The sequence below is a fragment of the Pinus tabuliformis genome, chromosome 5_2, assembly GCF_031772625.1.
Source record: "Pinus tabuliformis cultivar Carrire ecotype Pingquan chromosome 5_2, CPIR1, whole genome shotgun sequence".
Classification (NCBI taxonomy): domain Eukaryota; kingdom Viridiplantae; phylum Streptophyta; class Pinopsida; order Pinales; family Pinaceae; genus Pinus; species Pinus tabuliformis.
Genome location: NC_142306.1, coordinates 1,067,964,169 through 1,067,981,520, shown reverse-complemented (window position 1 = coordinate 1,067,981,520; position 17,352 = coordinate 1,067,964,169). Strand labels below are relative to the sequence as shown.

Sequence of the window (17,352 nt, the reverse complement as noted above, 5' to 3'; positions counted from 1 at the left end):
CCATTTCTCAATTGAAAGGAATTTGTGTCATTCGTCTCTGAGCTTTGATGTCCCGAATTTGTGTCATGGTGTAGAGAACAACATTAGAATCCTGGAAAGGAGAGGGTAGAATTCATTTCTCAATTGACAGGGGAATTTGTGTCCTTCGTCTCTGAGTCCTGAAACTATCCTGGTGAACTTGTGTCCTGGTGTAGAGCACATCAACATCCTTGCGTCGCATCCTTTTCAAGTGCAAAGGATTTATGTGCGCCTTTTGTCTCTCCAATTCCCAATGTCGCATCCTTTTCAAGTGTGCGCCTTTGTCTCTCCGATTCTCTCCCATTCCCAATGTCGCATCCTTTTCAAGTGAAAAGGATTTGTGTGCCTTTATCTCTCCAATTCCCAATAAACGTGTGCCCTACCTCTTTTATGTTTTGGTTTTCGGAATTTTTGGATATATTTTTTTATGAATTTGTGATTGTGTGGTTATCTTTTTATGTTTTATGTTTTTATGATATGAGATTAAATTTTGCCTTCTTTCGTTATTTTTATGATTTTTTCATTAATTTATATGTTTCGGTTATTTTTTATATTTTAATTATTGAAATCACAAAAATAAATTACATAATAATAAATTCACATTTATACACATCTTTTAAACCACCCAAAAAAAAGCATAAAAGCGCATACCCCATAGACCGCTACAAAGATCAAAAGCGACTATTATAGCACCAATTGATGTAACAGAAAGTTGTTCAAGAAGAGAAAGAACATGCATCTCTAGTGTACGCTCTAATTTTCATTATTTTTATATTTAAATCTATAAATACCGTATATTAATTATTTTACAATGAAAAACGCACTGTGATGATAATAGGGCCAGGATTATCGTTCTGAAAATTATAGTTCTGAAATCGAACTAGACCTTTGCTAGTGTCCAAATCTGCTGCGATGATGAATTCTATTAACCAAAAATCGACAACACCCAACGAAAACCAGATGTCACAAATATCAGCTAGGGGTGTTTTGTTGGTCAGATGTCACAAATATCAGCTAGGGGTCTTTTGTTGGTCAGCTGTCACAAATATGTGGTAGGGGTCTTTTGTTGGTCACCAGCATGCAGTTTCTGGGCATCCATATAGATTCGATGGGGTCGCCTTGTTGAGCACATCGTTGCAGCTATAAGAATGAAAATAGAGACAATGCCACTATTATTCACAGCAGCCGTGTTGAGTTGCTGTTTTCGTGAAGTACTTCACGATATTTTATGGAATCAACAGATGCTACTGGATCAACCATATGAAGGGAATGAGCTAGATCAGACTAGATCCATAACTCTCGCGCTGGATGAGCTAATGGCTCTGTCTAGACTCTAAACGGATGGGTCGTACCAACACAAGTTAGAAAAATGGTGAACGCACACAGCGTTATCTCTTTCTGAAGTGAATCTATACCAGCACTAGAACTGGTATAAAGGAGGACTTGTACACAGTATTATCTCCTCGTACATTTGGATTTGCGACTGTGTAGCTTTACAAGACATCTCCTGGAATGGGAAAGAATGCTGGATCGGATGCTTGTAGTGAAAATAACGAACGTGTGGACAGATGTTTGGCATCGATTATGCTCAATAGATTTGGTGAGAACTCACCTATTCATTCAGAACATGTCTTCATACATACATTCAAAAATATGGAAAAGATGATATATTTATCACCTAAAGCTTCGATCCACTCTTCTACCCAACCACAGACAGCCAGCAATCCAGGCTTCGGATATCATATTGTATTTACAAGGACCAACTAACAGATGATCGGTTCCGTCGGAGGAAAAATGACGAAACGATAGTAGTGCGTTTCCGAGCATTCATATTTTGATAATTTAGCCACTTTTGAAAATAACAGAAACAATACTAGTGTTTAAATGCTATATTTGGTGAAAATAATTTAGCCACTTTTGAAAATAACAGAAACAATAATAGTGTTCAAATGCTATATTTGGTGAAATAATTTAGCCACTTTCGAAAATAACAGGAAGAATACTAGTATCCAAATGCCATATCTCTGATCCAGCACAGTAACCAAAGCAATACTCGAGCTCGATGCTCATTCAGTCATACAGGATCGGTTTGGGTGCGCATAAATCTCATTTTTTATTAATGTAAAGCAGGGAATACAGGATCGGTTTGGGTGAGCATTAATCTCAATTCCCAAATTATTTTTTTTTGACGCAGGACCTGTCGTGTTTGTTAAGATTTGTAATGGAGAAAAAAAATACAGTTACAAAGTTTCACACTTACAGATTATTACTTTGTATCAGGGCCTAAGTAAAACAAAACGTTAAAGCCGGAATAATCTTAGGAGCAAATAAAATTTTCAAAATCCTGTGATGGATAAAAAAAACTACGAAGTTTAACCTCGTAAATTATTACTTTCTGTCAGCCGTAACTATGACAAAATGTTATGCCAAATCGATCTTGGGAGCAAAAAATATTTTCCAAGATGAGGTAATGACTCGTGAGAATAAAGATGGTATCGTGAATATATTTGTTTTAAGCACACTGCCACAGGATACATCATCCCAGATTGAGAGGGATTTTTTTTTCATTTTCTAAATGAGATATTTTAATTGATATACAAAATGGTATTCAAACTGTCCAAAATTACATCATGGTTATGGTTTTTACTCCCTGGAAGTTCAAAACACCAATAGTTCATATATCCTGAGTGCTCACACTGACCCATATTCATTAAAAAAAAATCATAACAAAAATCAAGGGGGCCTTGCCCATTATCATTGATATGGTATAGTCACTAAAAGCAGAACTGCGTGCCAGCTGACAACTGATTGATATCCAAAAGAATAAATTATTAATATCCAAAGGGCCAAAATGGATATCAAAAACTTAAACCTTGCTATCTTCAATTAACGAAACGAGGGGAGCTGACAGCCCACCTTAGAACACCCTTACATGCAGACCAACCCCTCATTTCATCTATAAAGGAATTTCACACTGATCTTTTGCAGCATGTTTCCTTATTTGAAGTCGAACTTTCATGTTAAACGCATTATCAGAAGTTACAGCACGTTCGCGGAGGAAACAATTGGGATTGGATTTCCAGATTCACATCCACAGTTTGTGCAGTTATTCCTGCACATCAAAAAACATTTAACGACATACCAAACCAATTTAAGAAAGACGTATTGAAAAGAATGTAGAATTAACGCATATAAGCCACGACAGGAAAATAAAACAATATAGCACCAGAAAATAGCATTAAAGCAGTCAGGTTCTTTGAAGGATCTCTCCTATTACACAACGTACTATATGACGTGCATGTAAGTTGGGAACATCGCATTCCTTTCACTAGCACCTTGCGATCTTGTTGAATCGGATGACACTTTTTTTTAAATTCTCCAGACAGAGGTCTAAGAGGCACGAAAACAAAAAGTGAGGTGAACCTTCACAGCTGCACTTTTTTGAAGCTGCACTTTTTTGTAGAAAAACTAATCAGTACACTATATCCGAACAACCATCCATCAAAAAAAACTCAAATATCACAGAAGTGATCATTTGCCAAAATACTTCAGTGACTATGAAACCTACATTCTTTTCAATTTTACCTGATATCAAAATCATTCTTGAGCAGTGTCCGAAATCTGGAAAGGACAGTCCTGCCTGTCAATTAAATTATCATGATCAGCTTTGAAATATTGAGACAGCAAATAGAAAATGTCTTAAGATTATGTGAAACAGTCCAATAAATATTTTAAAAAATTAGCATACGAATTAAAAGTGAAATGATCCAATAGAAAGGCAATATCCACTCGCTTCGATACAACAAATTATTAGTTTGACCAATAACAGCAATTAGGATGGTAGTTTAAAAGACAGGACATACTGAGTAATTACTTTCATGCACTCCGAATATACATCATTACGTACATTATTGCACAATTTTAGAAATTCAAAGACGAGCATTGTTGCACAATTTTAATATATACATCATTACGTACATTGTTGCACAATTTTAATATATACATCATTACGTACATTATTGCAAAATTTTAGAAATTCAAAGACACGCACAGTAAGGCTTAACACTAAGATGGCTTTCTATGTAGAGGCATTTTATAGAGCTGTCAGAAATCCTCATTATCACACCAGCCTACACACTTCACCATTAAATGCATGCACTTAGGATCACTTTCAACCAGTTCTGAGTTGTTGTTCACAGCTCACGTGCAAGCCAATCACTACATCCCTAGTGCAGATAGGGTTTGCCTACTCTAGCAGTATAGGAGAGAGACACGGACAGAGGAGCACTGCATTATTCAGTGCCCCATACAAAATCCAAAGTCAATATCATTTCCTTTTCAGAGAATCACAGAATTCCCTCTGCATCTTCAGACCAACAGTGCTTGGCCTTATAAATGGGAGAAGCTCTCAAACTTGGAACTTCTTCGGTGAAACAACCCCAACCACAAAGACACTACCAAAACAGTCACCTTCTCCTTCCTGATACTTAGAGAAGCACAGAGAGAGGAGGAAGAAAGCCTCATTATCACACCAGCCTACACACTTCACCATTAAATGCATGCACTTAGGATCCCTTTCGACCAGTTCCAAATTGTTTCACAGTTCACGTGCAAGCCAATCACCATATCCCTCAAGCAGACAGTGTTTGCCTACTCTGGCACTATAGGAGAGAGACACGGACAGAGGAGCACTGCATTATTCAGTGCCCCATACAAAATCCAAAGTCATATCATAACCTATTCAGAGAATCAGACCAACGGTCCTTGGCCTTATACATGGGATAGGCTCTCAAAATTGGAACTTCTTCGGTCAAACAACCCCAACCACAAAGAAGCACCGGGGGAGTCGAAGAGAACAGAAACACCCCAGCATCCAAATCCAAATGATCACATGGAGCCTCCAACCTCCCCTTGTGAAGGTGTACTGCACAAACCTAGGACTAACCTTCGATTCATAGCATACAATCCTCCTGCAAATCTCAGCAGCGAGCAATATGAGGCACCACAAACCAAATCAATATCTTCCAGCTTCCAATTCACCCAGTCTTCCATCAGGTATTTATTCACCTCAGCTCAAATGACATGAGAGATCTACTTACGCAACTTCAAAAAATTGAAATGAGATCAGGTATGTGGCCTCACTGTAAGTGTTCTCGGTCAAAGAATACTATTACCAGAAAATGTGTTTAACATTAGCAGTCCAGTTTTTACTAGCTCCAGCACAAACAGGAATGGCAACCAATATTTCTGGAGCTTAAGCTCCATTAATGCATGGTGGCAGTATATGCCACCCCTTAGGTTTTGTACGTGCATAAATCTAACAGGTGGCATATACTTCCCCCGTGCATTAATGGAGCTATAGCTCCAGATATATTGATCCCCAACAGGAATGCCATATATTTCCCCATTGTACCTTTCTGAATTTTTATTATTTGCTCAAAAAAAAAAATCTATTTCAGCTACGTACAAGAAACAATAGAGGTGTACCCAATGGACCCAGATTATTTCATACATTTCAGTTATCTCATTGGGAAAAACTAAGTCCGCAATAGAGGTGTACCCAAACCATAGAGGTGTACCCAATTTCAGTTATTTCAGCTACGTACAAGAAACAATAGAGGTGTACCCAATGGACCCAGATTATTTCATACATTTCAGTTATCTCATTGGGAAAAACTAAGTCCGCAATACCTCATACAACAATTGTTCTAATCAATCATGAAACAAAATAAAGGCACTAAATAAACTTTATCCTTTATCATTTTGTAAATGTCTTGCAATACATTTCTATAAAACATTCTGATTTCATAAAAATATAAATGGATATGAAATATATGAAGCAAGTGGTCCAAAACTCTTAGGGCCAAGACAACTTTGGAACCATTTACATTCGCTTGACCTGAAACATTTTGGTACCCAAAATAATTAGTACACAAAACTACAAAAGAAAATGAGTAAATAGATGCAACATCAATTTCTTTGTATAAATGGAAGTTGTCCATTCAGTTAGATTTTCTACATAAAAAAATTGTAGCAGGAGCCACTCAAGGGTGGAAAAAGGAATCTATTTTAACCAAGCAGAAAAAAATCCAGACTCGCATGGTAACAGCATAATGGCAAAAACTATTAATGTTAGGAAAATCTGAAAATCTGAACTGCGTCCACTTTAAGTTAGCAAGTACTTCCCTAGGCGAGAAACCAGAAACTAGATGGTCCATGACCATTTCATGGCCTGAACCTATCGAGCCAAAAATGTCCATCCTTAATACAACAGAGATGGCCTTGGCAAAAGCTACAATCGATAAAAACATTAGAAACGTTAGAAATCATAAAACTTCTATATTGAGAAGTCCCAATGCCAAGGCACAAGGTTTCATAGGAATTTGCTATCCAACTGGCAGTTACCATACAAGTTACAACATATGAAAGGTCAAAGCCTGTAAATGTTCATAGTTTTGAACAATATAACACCAAGGTCCAAGGTTTTTAGCACACTTCTAGTCCGATTTGTAGTGCTTCATATCACCCTTGTAGGGGAAGGGCTTCAGAGAATTCCAAACACACGAGCTATGTTATCAGTTTCAGCCTCGTTCTTGAATTGAGGGTATTGCTTCAAGCCTTGGATTAGAATGTAAGCAATGCCCCCACACAAAGAGAGATAAAACCCTAAGGGCCAAGTTTCATAGTCACCAACACTAAAAGATCTAAGCTCAACATGTCACTTACAGGAATTGAACCTGGGTGTGGAGGATAACAACAATTCCTCCCAACCACCCAAGATAAAACCAATTGACTTTCATGAAGAGACAATAACTTTACAGCAAAATTCCTATCAAATTTGGGGAAAAACCTTGAAAACCTAGTTAATCCACTAATCAAATTAGATCTACGTTCAACATGGAAAACGTTTTCAGGTTTGTACACTATTCGACTTACTCCTATCAATTGCCTGAGAGAATATAACATATATAGCAGAATTTGATATGTATGAATATTACCAATCACAAATCGTACATGAAAAAGTGAAGAGACAACTAAGTTCACCACTAATTCGCTGTTAGAAGAACAGGAAGCTGTCATAAATGTTTTGAGGTAGATATCTTCAACCGCAATAATAAGCGACATAAGCTAGGGAGAAACATGAATATGAGTAAAACTTCGAGCCTTAAGGGAAACTATTATAACACTTGTGACACCAATGCCTAGAGTTCCCTAGCACTCTCAAATCAAGGCCCTTAAAGCAGAGGTTTTAGTATTTCCTAACATTCAATTAGTTACCACAGACCGCTCTCATTAATGAGTGAAGGGTTTTGATTCATGCAGAAAAAATGGAATGAAATTAACGCTCCTAATCGAAGGGGCAAAACTCGCACAGCACAGACCTTGCCATCTAGAGGGCCATTTACATATAAATTGATGTATTGAAACTAGAGACAAAACCCCCAGTAGAGAAGCCTGGGAAAGCCAATTGCTGACAATCAGCGCATTAGTGGTTTGAAAACGTGAAACGCGCTCATTTGTCTATTATAAATTAAACAAATTAGGATAGGCAATGAATTAGTCTGTAAATTGTCAAAGATCTTACTCGGGTTAACAGCACAATGTTGCTAATAAACGTAGAAGGTAGGCATTTCCACTTATACTAGGGTCAACTTGTCCTAGAGGCAGCAGGCTATATTTCAATGATATGACAGATCAAACAAAACACATAATACTATAAGATTAAAAGCTAATAACCTATGGGGTAACGCAAATCTACTTTCCACCATCACTACCGAAGAATGCAATGTTCCAGTTTTGAGATGACAAAGAAATCAAGTTGATTGTCAACACTAAAGGCTTTAAGTGCGAGTCTATTCATTCTGGGATTACAGATTCACTTTTCCTAAAGATAAACGTTGTTTCACAAAGGATAAACAAAAACAACAACAAAAAATATAATTATCATACTTTGAGCAACTCTGCTATGCTAGGAAGCTTTTAACATAATTACTGACAAGTGAATCTACACAAAATAAATTTGTTTTCAAGATCTGTTATCAGGTTATAGTCACTTACTTGGTCCATGTGAAACTCATCCGTGTCGCTCCATCAGACTTGTGGCACCAAATCACTGACAGTTGTCTTCAATGTATCTTGAAAACTTTTGAAGCTGATGAACTTATCAGATTCGGCATTTATAGAACTGTTGCTTCTCTGAAAGTTGATCTATTCATTGCATTTATTGCAAGGAAATGTGAAGCCAATTGTAAATGACTAAAATGTACTCCCAGTGCGCCAAAACTAGCTCAACTAAAGCCTCTAAAATATGTATGTCCAGTTGTATATTCTAGATCACAAAATTGTAACTTGTAGGCCTACGTACACTTGGGACTTGCAATCACATTCCTATTTCGAAAAATTCCACAATTTAACGCTCGATGTATCAGTACAGTAGCATAAGCTCCTCTACCTACCATGTATAGTTTCCTCGGTATCAATTACACCCACTCTTGTAAACATCAAAACAATTTAGCTCAGACCTGTTCCAGGTGTGAAGTACATAATTGACTGAAACAAGGTTTCTAAACTTCAGGTAGAAAGAGCATGGAGTCACTACTTTTTCCCTCATAGAAGCTAGAGAACCTCATGGCATTCATTAACAACATCGGCATTGTACAATGATGGTCTGCATAATATTTAGAAATCATCCTAGGCCAATGTGCATCACCATCATTTGACATGACACCATTTTTAAATTGGATAAAAGAGCATAACAACACATCCCTCTGAAAACAGTAGAACAAAAACAAAACAAAAAAACAAACTTCAAAACATTCAATCACAATTGCTGAAAACTTAGAAGGCCTTTATGTGACTTGACTCTCCTATCCTTAATTACAAGGTGACCTAAGATTCCTAGTGGAAAGATCTCAAATTTACATACTAAACACCCACAATCATTCAGGTACCGCAAAATATTCAATAAAGACAACACCAGAACACTATCTGATGTAATATCAAACAAATAAAAAACTAAATTACTGCAACTCCATAACTGCATAAATGCAAATCTTATGGTAATAATAAACCAAAACCAGCAAAACAGATATACCAGTTTTGCAAATGGAAATGGTTAATACCACATCAGATAGAACAGAAAAGGAGATGCAGTTCCAGGTCACAGAAATAATCTGTATCTGATATCCTTTTCAAATTCAACCTTAAATTTTGAGCATGCAATAATTACGGTCTTTCATGCCAAATATCACCACCACATGCAGCATGATCTAACACAAACAAATAAATTGAACTTGGAAGAAGACAAGGTGGAACTCTTATTTCAAGATCCTCAAGTGGGAATGAAAAAAAGGTGCTCCATGCATCTCTTTTGAGACAATCCTCTGAATTTCTATTTTTTGAACACCTCTATAGGATAGACCGCACCCACTCCCACCATAAACACTTTCTTGCAAACCATACTACACATCAAAACAGTGTAATCTGCTCATTGTACTGCGACACTGAAACTGACACCAGTAATATGATATTCCAAGGCAAACTGATATTTGACAGAAAGTCCGGTAGAAAATAAACAAACTATTTGCTCAATTTTCATTCACTTCATTGCTAGATGTTCTCATCTATATAGTATCCACCACTAGTATATCTTTGTCGTACACTGAAAGCATCATCTGGCTTGTCTAATTCCAATGAAGCAGAGTGTATAACCTGCCACTAATATTTGCTGGAAATTGCAAATATAACATATATTTACTATAAAATATAACATTGAATGCTATATTATGTAGATCTCCAGGGTAAATTTTGCACCATACTGCGAGGTCCTTTGGTGCATATCTCACACTACATATAACATATAGCAGGAATTTCAAATGTAAAAACTGAGGTCATTCCATAAATGTACTTTCAGACAACTACATTGCCACAATGTACTTTCAGACATTGCCAATCTGCAATAGGCTTATAGTTGATTCCAGAAACTTAAAGAGATAAGAACAGACCTTCATTATGGCATTTTCCATTTAAAAATCTAGCTAACATCTGATTAAAATGTTGACTAATGACCAATTCAATAGACATTGCTCTCAATATTGTAAGTATCTTTTCCCACTGCCCAACATTTTGCCATCAAATTCCCACGTTGACTTCCAGGTAAACTAAAGTTACAATGTAGTTTAAAAATTCTATTCCTCTCACAACCAAATACTAGGCATTCAGCCAACTCTTAAATTGAAAGACAAATAATCAAGTTTTGGAAAGTACTGTCAACTATAGAAATTACTATGTACTTTCAGACATTGCCAACCTGGAAATAGACTTAGTTGATTCCAGAAACTTAAAGAGATATGAACAGACCTTCATTATGGCATTTTCCATTTAAAAAACTAGCTACCATCTGATTAAAATGTTGACTAGTGACCAATTCAATAGACATTGCTCTCAATATTGTAAGTACCATTCCCCATTGCCCAACATTTTGCCTATTGTAAGTACCTTTCCCCACTGCCCAACATTTTGCCATCAAATTCCCACGTTGACTTCCAAGTAAACTACAGTTATAATGTAGTTTACAAATTCTATTCCTCTCACAACCAAATACTAGGCATTCAGCCAACTCTTAAAATGGAAGACAAATCATCAAGTTTTGGAAAGTACTATCAACTATAGAAAATACCCAACATTTCAAAATGAGAAAAGTAAAGACATCCAAAATTCTAAAGACAATGCTATATCTGCTCCGGCAGTGAATGACACTAGAAATTTGAGGGTTACACCATCACAAATTAGGCATTCTATAAATACTATCTGTCACACTACTCTCCAAGCTTTTTTATTTTCACATACTTCCAAAAGACAAACAATGTGCTTCCAATGCATAAGACCTCACAAGAATGTCATATGTCACTGACTTTGTTGAGTCACTCCAAAAAGCACAAAGGGGCCTACTCCAAATTCCCTTCAAACATTCAAAATGCTTCCTGCTGTAATATTTCGAATTTTACCTCACTCAATGTCCCTACAAAGTTAAACATATCCACTGGTAACAAACTTACAGAGTACACATCCACAAAATGTAAGTACGTACTCAGAGAACCCCCATTTAGATGATAAAACTAAAAAATTAACAAGCATAGATTCATCTAAAAACCATACAAAAAGCATAAGAATGTGTCAAACCACTGGAAGGGACTGACTTTTCCAATTATTAGAATTTGGAACACAACAGCCATTGGAGGTCAGGAATGGGGCAAAGATAAGACTGGGAACTGATCCTATCGTAGGGCGTGGGAATGCAATGAAGCTTCCTCTTGGGTGCATAGTTTGATTCCAAGATCAAGGACTGTTTTTATTCAAGTCAACCTATGGCCGGCCGTCAATTCTTCCATAAGTTCACAAGGATGAGAACAATGGATTTTTGCTTTTCGAGGGGAAAAGGAAGATAGATGGAACCTGTTGGTATCTAACTTGAAAATTGGTCATATATGATAACAGGGCAAGGCCGATTCACTGCCCTGGTCATAAGATAAGGCCTTCGGTGAATACACTGCTAAATTTGTGGTATAACGTCATGAGGTCTAGAGAAATCCAAGCAAAATATGGGTGATGGAACAAGATCTGGGAAATAAAGCACTCCCTCATCTTGCACACCCGGGCCCCCCCCCCCCCATAAAATAAAATAAATGAAGTCCTTTGGCTGTCTGTCCAAACAATGTTCTAACATGGGATTTGTTGCAAAAAAGTTAAATAAATTGACTCAACATTTGTTATATTTGCAGCGGAGCTAAAGAAAACATTAATCATTTGATGATACAGTACCCATATACTGAACAAATCTAGTATCTAGAGAAAATAACTCGAATATCACAATGTTTAGACTGGTACTTCTAATAAGCAACATGAGATCTGAAAAAAACATTCGTTATTTGGATCTATGCTGCTTTGGGTAGTGAGACACACACATAAACAGTTCTTTTTATTTTTCCCAGGGGAGAGTATTAAAGGTTCTAAGAGCTCTTCCATGATTACACTTTAGATGCCCTCAATATATTAACAGTTAAAATGGATCTATGCTAGTTTTTTTAATTTTTCCAACCTATATATATATATATGAAAAGTTAGGATGCTACACAGTTTTTTAATTTCTCCCACATATATATATATATATAGATAGATATGAAAATTTTGGATCATTACACATGCACACAATTTATAATTTCTCCCAAACCTATACTTAAAGACATATATGCACGTGCACACACATACATATATGTGTATATGTGTGCACATATACATACATACATATATATACACACACAAGCATATACATATATATACACACACAAGCATATACATATATATACACACACAAGCATATAGACATGTGTGTATGTGTGTATTTACTTATGTATTTACACCTGTGTATGTGTGTCTGTGCACTCAATAGGTCTACAGTTTAAATGGATCCAAGCTAGTTTTTTAATTTTTCCACTATATTAACAATAAGAAAAGTTTTGGTTGTGACACGCACATATATAGTTTTGTAATTTCTCCAAGTGCACACACATATATATACACATAGTTTTGTAATTTCTCCCAGCATATATATACACATAGTTTTGTAATTTCTCCCAGCACACACACACATAAACGCTGCACATAAACATACAACCCTAGGTTTCATGATTAGATATTAATGTTGTGATGCTTAATTTGGCGTCGCACCAGTGCTCATGAAGATATTGAAGATGTTCTAATAAGCACGGGCACAACACCTAGCGAGAATTTTGTTAAATGTTAAAGCACCCTTAGTTCACAACCCTACTTTTTCATGATTAGATATGAATGTTGTGATGTGCCAGCACTCAAAAACTATTGAAGATGTTCTTAATAATTATTGGCACAAGACCTAAGGGGGATTTTGTTAATGCACTCTTACTCCAAATCTGCTATGCCTTCCCAAATAATAATCAGATATTAAATGTTGTGATGCTTAACTTGGCATTGGGACAACACGCAAGAAGCTATTGAAGATTTTATAAATAAGTAGCTATTGAAGACATTCTAGATAAGTAGCTATTGAAGACGTTCTAGATAAGTAGCTATTGAAGACGTTCTAGGTAAGTAGCTATTGAAGACATTCTAGATAAGTAGCTATTGAAGGTGTTCTAAACTTCTAATCAACAACCATATATTGTATGGCTCATTACAAGCAATTTTGAGCCCAAACCTCTAGAATATGCAACTAACTATTGGAAACCCTTATTGTTGGATAGACCTTCCAACTCATGCAGCAACAACGGCTCCCTTACTGTGCAGCTAGGCCAACGATTTCAAAATGAAACTATTTAACAACCCAAAATCCTCTGCATCTTAGCTGTACATAGAATATCACATTTTAAATAATACCTCTAGACATCAACTACTGTACTATGTAATTTAATATCCATTCTAGTTGTGTACCGATAGTACACCATTATAAGTTTAGGCTTTTATGCTAAATGCACAATCCCAATATTATGTATACATATTCCCTGCGGCCTACTATCATGTGTCCTTGAAAACCCACCATTTATGTACATTTATATACATAAATGTACATGTATATAAATAACCTTATTCAAGCAAAATCCTATTATATCAAACTTTTGAAGAGGAGATAAATTTCAAAAAGCATGAGTATCATATTCAACAACATGCATACTAAGGCAAAAATGTGCAAAACTCAAGATGAATCTAGCAAATCTTTTTGAAAAAGTCTTTACATAATCAAAACACTAATTCCTCGGGCCTTTCAAGTATTAACAAGAAAATATTGTTCTGCTTAGTAAGCTGCATGTTTCAAGCAGATTTACCAAAAATCAGAATACTTATAACTGAACCACTACTAAACCACGACTCGGTATAAATGAAAAAGTCCTTTCCACTTGCACATTATCATCTACATTAGCTTCTTTGATTCTTCAAATCCTGGTAGCTTCAACCACAAAATACAGTTATGTATTGATGCATCAATGGCAGCACATTTCAAGTCCATAGTGTACACTGCCATTTATCTACGTACATGGGAACGCTGCATATCATATGCTCCCCACGGAGCAGCTCCAGCCCCATACTGACCACCACTTTCTGCACCCCCTTGAACCTGCAAAATGTCAAAACACAAAACAAAATATGGAAACTTAGTATCAAAAATATATATCTTTATTCACATTTATACTAATTCAATTTATGAACAACTTTATAGCATTATGTCTCCAAATGAGAAATCAAACACACCGGGTGCATTCCATAACCATCACCATAAGGCCCACCACCTGAGTAGCCCATTTCTGCACTACCATAGCTCCCAGCATATGCTCCACCTGATGAAATGCCACAAATTAGCTAACTCTAGACTCTAACTTTGTTACACGTAGCTCAAAATTCAACAAATTGTTTAGAAAAAATAGGATAATAATTATCAAGACTTCAGTTTGCGTAAAATACTTGGGCAAAATAACTAAGTGAACTTAAATCAATATATTGGTTTACCAGGGTTTGCTGCAGCACGCCCCCTCTTGTCAACATTTGCAAGCTCAGCCCGAAGTTTCTCAACTTCACGAGCCATTGAAATCAAATTTTTCTCCATGGCCTGACCCTGTTCTAGCTGGTCAGCCCGTGCCTTCTTCTCATATTCAATGGCAGTTCTGTAATTATACATTCAATTATATATTCAACAGTGAATGCAAAAATACACTCATCATGTTAGGAGTGCTTTGCAAGGTTAGAATTACAAAACAAAACAAAGCAAAAGAACTTTTCAAAACAATTTGGTAATTCAAATGTAAGAAACGCAAAATAGGTATGACATGCATATGAGCAGTTGCATAATATTATATATGAACTACAACTAGCTACAAGAACTACAAAAAGTTAATGACCTTGCTCGTTGTAGCTCCTGATGCATGCTTTCCATCTCTGCCCTCATTGCACCCACCTGCTGCATATCAGCTCGTGCTCTTCCCAAATCTTGTGTAAGTGATTGCACCTGAGCTGCCAAGTCTTGCCTTGCAACACCCATCTTCTGATTATCTGCACGCAGCTGCATAAGTTCAGCTTTAATTGGCTCATTCGCACGCAAATCCGCTTCTAGCTTCATGGATTTGTCATACAGCTCTCTGAGTTGGTGCTCTTTATCAGCCTGCATGTTACCAGCTACATGATTCAAGTGTTGCAACTCCTGCTGCGCTGCAGCAAGTTCTTGACGTAAAGCTACATGAGTGGCAGCAAGCCGCTGGTTCTCCACAAGCAATCCCTGAATCTCTTGATGCTGAGCCGCAAGCTTCTCCTCTAATAGTGCAGGATGTGGAGGCAGAGGGCCTGGTCCTCTTCCATAGGGGCCATCACGAATCTCATCAACAAGGGCAGGGTGAGGTGGCAAAGGCCCTGGGCCCCTGGCATAAGGGCCGTCTCGCATAGGTGGCATAGCACGTGGACCGCCTTTAAGGGGGTGTGCAGGTAGGCGATTTCTTCCAGCCATTATGAAAATTTGAATCAGCCTCTTTCCTGATTCATGAGATGAACAACCGATTATTGAATAATTATTATACTAAGCATTTTAAAAGCCATAAATATCTTAAATATCCAACCTCCTTCAATTAAATTTCGATCTATCTTCTGTTTAAATCAACTTAACTGGAAGGTCCTATAGACCAGGTAGGTTACGAAGGATGTTTAAAGAAAAACGGTAAACAAACAAAAAATGATGCAGATGGTGGAACCCAAGTAACGAGCAAATACAGGAACAAGCAATTATTGCTAATGTACTACAATGTCCCTAAATACCGAATGTTAGTCGATCAAAAAAAGACAACTGCAATAATTAGCAAAGCAAAACTTCATCTGCAGTTTTTCGAAAGTGCTTCATCTATAAACGATGAAGAATTACATTGTCCGAAATATGTCAGGTATATCAGAAGCAGCTCGTTTGTCACTCATTTTTTAGCAAACCGCTGATAACAAGCACGTTCCTCCAGCTAGACTGCTATCTAAAAGACGGTGACCACTAAAACAACGTTTATGTTTCGAGATGCCACCATATGTAGCACTAACAATGTTCAACATCGAGCCACGACCGCAAAGGTGATTGTCAAGGCAATAGAAAATAGCATGCAATAAAATGTGTGGCAACAAACAGTGACATGCCATGCGCTAACAATTTAAGGACAAAAAAAACTAGGGTGTATTTCTAGTCAAATTAATAGAGAATCAAGATGGACAGTTCTCTCAAAATCCTTCAACGTCTCCTGAGGGTGAGGGTTTACAACGCATGCAACCCACAGACGAGCGGAACTTCAAAATATAGCGAGATATCAGAAAAGTCTTAAACATAAAAGAGAATGTGAAGCAAACCCTAAAGCAAAACTGCAAAGCAACCGAAAATGAGAACAAAGAATAAAATAGAGCCGATTGAAACCCCCTTCTGCAACAAACATCTCCTTCAAACCCTAGTGCAGACAACAAAGGCAAACCAGAGAAGCCACAATACTTTTAAAGCTACCCAACAAAATTAAAGAAACCCACTACACAAATATGTCCAGTGATTGAACCGTGCATACATGTGGGCAGAAAACCTCACATTACAAAAGAAAAGTGAAACAGTCATTTTTTTTTCATTCAAGAGGCATTTAATTTAATCAAAAAGAGACAAATACGACTGAATACACAGAGGATATAAGCTAGAAACGAACCTGATGTCTAACAGGAAGGGCCGAAGAAAACGATGACGAAGAGAGCGGAGCACTAAAGAGAGCAGAGCACTGAGTATGGTATTCTACCTCTTATCCTTCTCCCTCCTTTTGTCTTGGTCAATATGTTATTATAAGAGTTTTGTGTTGTTGAATTGCGCTCCAATTAGGGTTTACCGACTATTGCCGGTCTAGCCTTTTCTCAAAGGCCCCCCTATTCTTTTGTGAGAGTGGCACCCTATAGAATATATTCATCATATAATACATAATGGTCGGCCGAATAAGGGATTTTAAGCTTTAGGAGCTAAGTATTTAAGATGTTTTGAAAAATCAATAATGACCATAAAAATTAAAATAATATAAACATAAGTTAGTTCATAGGTGTGTTATTTGTTAAGTGAACTTTGATATTTTTCATTGTACTTTAATTTTTTCTCTCTTACCACAAAAATCTTATAATTCTAATATTTTAATTATAAATTTTATTAATCTTTTATTTTAAGATACAAAAATAAAAATAATATTTAAAAACTTCATATTGTATAAAAAGATAATACTTTAAAAACTTCATATTGTATATGGGTGAAGAATGGAAATCAATAGT

The 17,352-nt window shown here is 36.6% G+C and overlaps 1 protein-coding gene and 1 long non-coding RNA gene across 7 annotated transcripts; one reads left to right on the top strand and one right to left on the bottom strand.

The window, feature by feature from the left end:
* Nucleotides 1-2,496: 2,496 nt before the first annotated feature.
* LOC149162920 (protein FLX-like 1) lies at nucleotides 2,497-16,930 on the bottom strand. 6 transcript variants are annotated; one of them, XR_016261949.1, is made up of 8 exons: nucleotides 16,752-16,930; nucleotides 14,943-15,567; nucleotides 14,554-14,708; nucleotides 14,299-14,384; nucleotides 14,084-14,164; nucleotides 3,604-3,658; nucleotides 3,245-3,465; nucleotides 2,497-3,130 (listed from the first exon to the last, which is right to left on the bottom strand). XR_016261949.1 is itself a non-coding variant. In XM_089437447.1 (8 exons), the coding sequence occupies exons 2-7, from the start codon at nucleotides 15,539-15,541 to the stop codon at nucleotides 3,347-3,349; spliced, it is 1,095 nt and encodes a 364-aa protein (XP_089293573.1). In that variant the 5' UTR covers nucleotides 15,542-15,567; nucleotides 16,752-16,930; the 3' UTR covers nucleotides 2,497-3,130; nucleotides 3,305-3,346. The 6 variants fall into 6 exon arrangements, 5 of the variants coding, with proteins under 5 accessions (XP_089293573.1, XP_089293574.1, XP_089293575.1 ...); XM_089437447.1 differs by having other exon boundaries at nucleotides 3,305-3,465; XM_089437448.1 differs by having other exon boundaries at nucleotides 3,305-3,408; nucleotides 16,752-16,927.
* On the top strand, nucleotides 7,635-7,956 carry LOC149162921 (uncharacterized). The gene is made up of 2 exons (XR_016261950.1): nucleotides 7,635-7,762; nucleotides 7,821-7,956. It is a non-coding gene; the product is annotated as an uncharacterized LOC149162921 (long non-coding RNA).
* Nucleotides 16,931-17,352: the final 422 nt, after the last annotated feature.

Bases quoted from the DNA above. Each gene is read 5' to 3' on its own strand.
- LOC149162920 (XM_089437447.1), bottom strand. From the start codon at position 15,541: ATGGCTGGAAGAAATCGCCTACCTGCACACCCCCTTAAAGGCGGTCCA. The intron at 14,709-14,942 runs GTCATTAACTTT...GTATAATTACAG, and splicing joins CAGGAGCTACAACGAGCAAG to AACTGCCATTGAATATGAGA. The intron at 14,385-14,553 runs GTAAACCAATAT...GCATTTCATCAG, and splicing joins GCGTGCTGCAGCAAACCCTG to GTGGAGCATATGCTGGGAGC.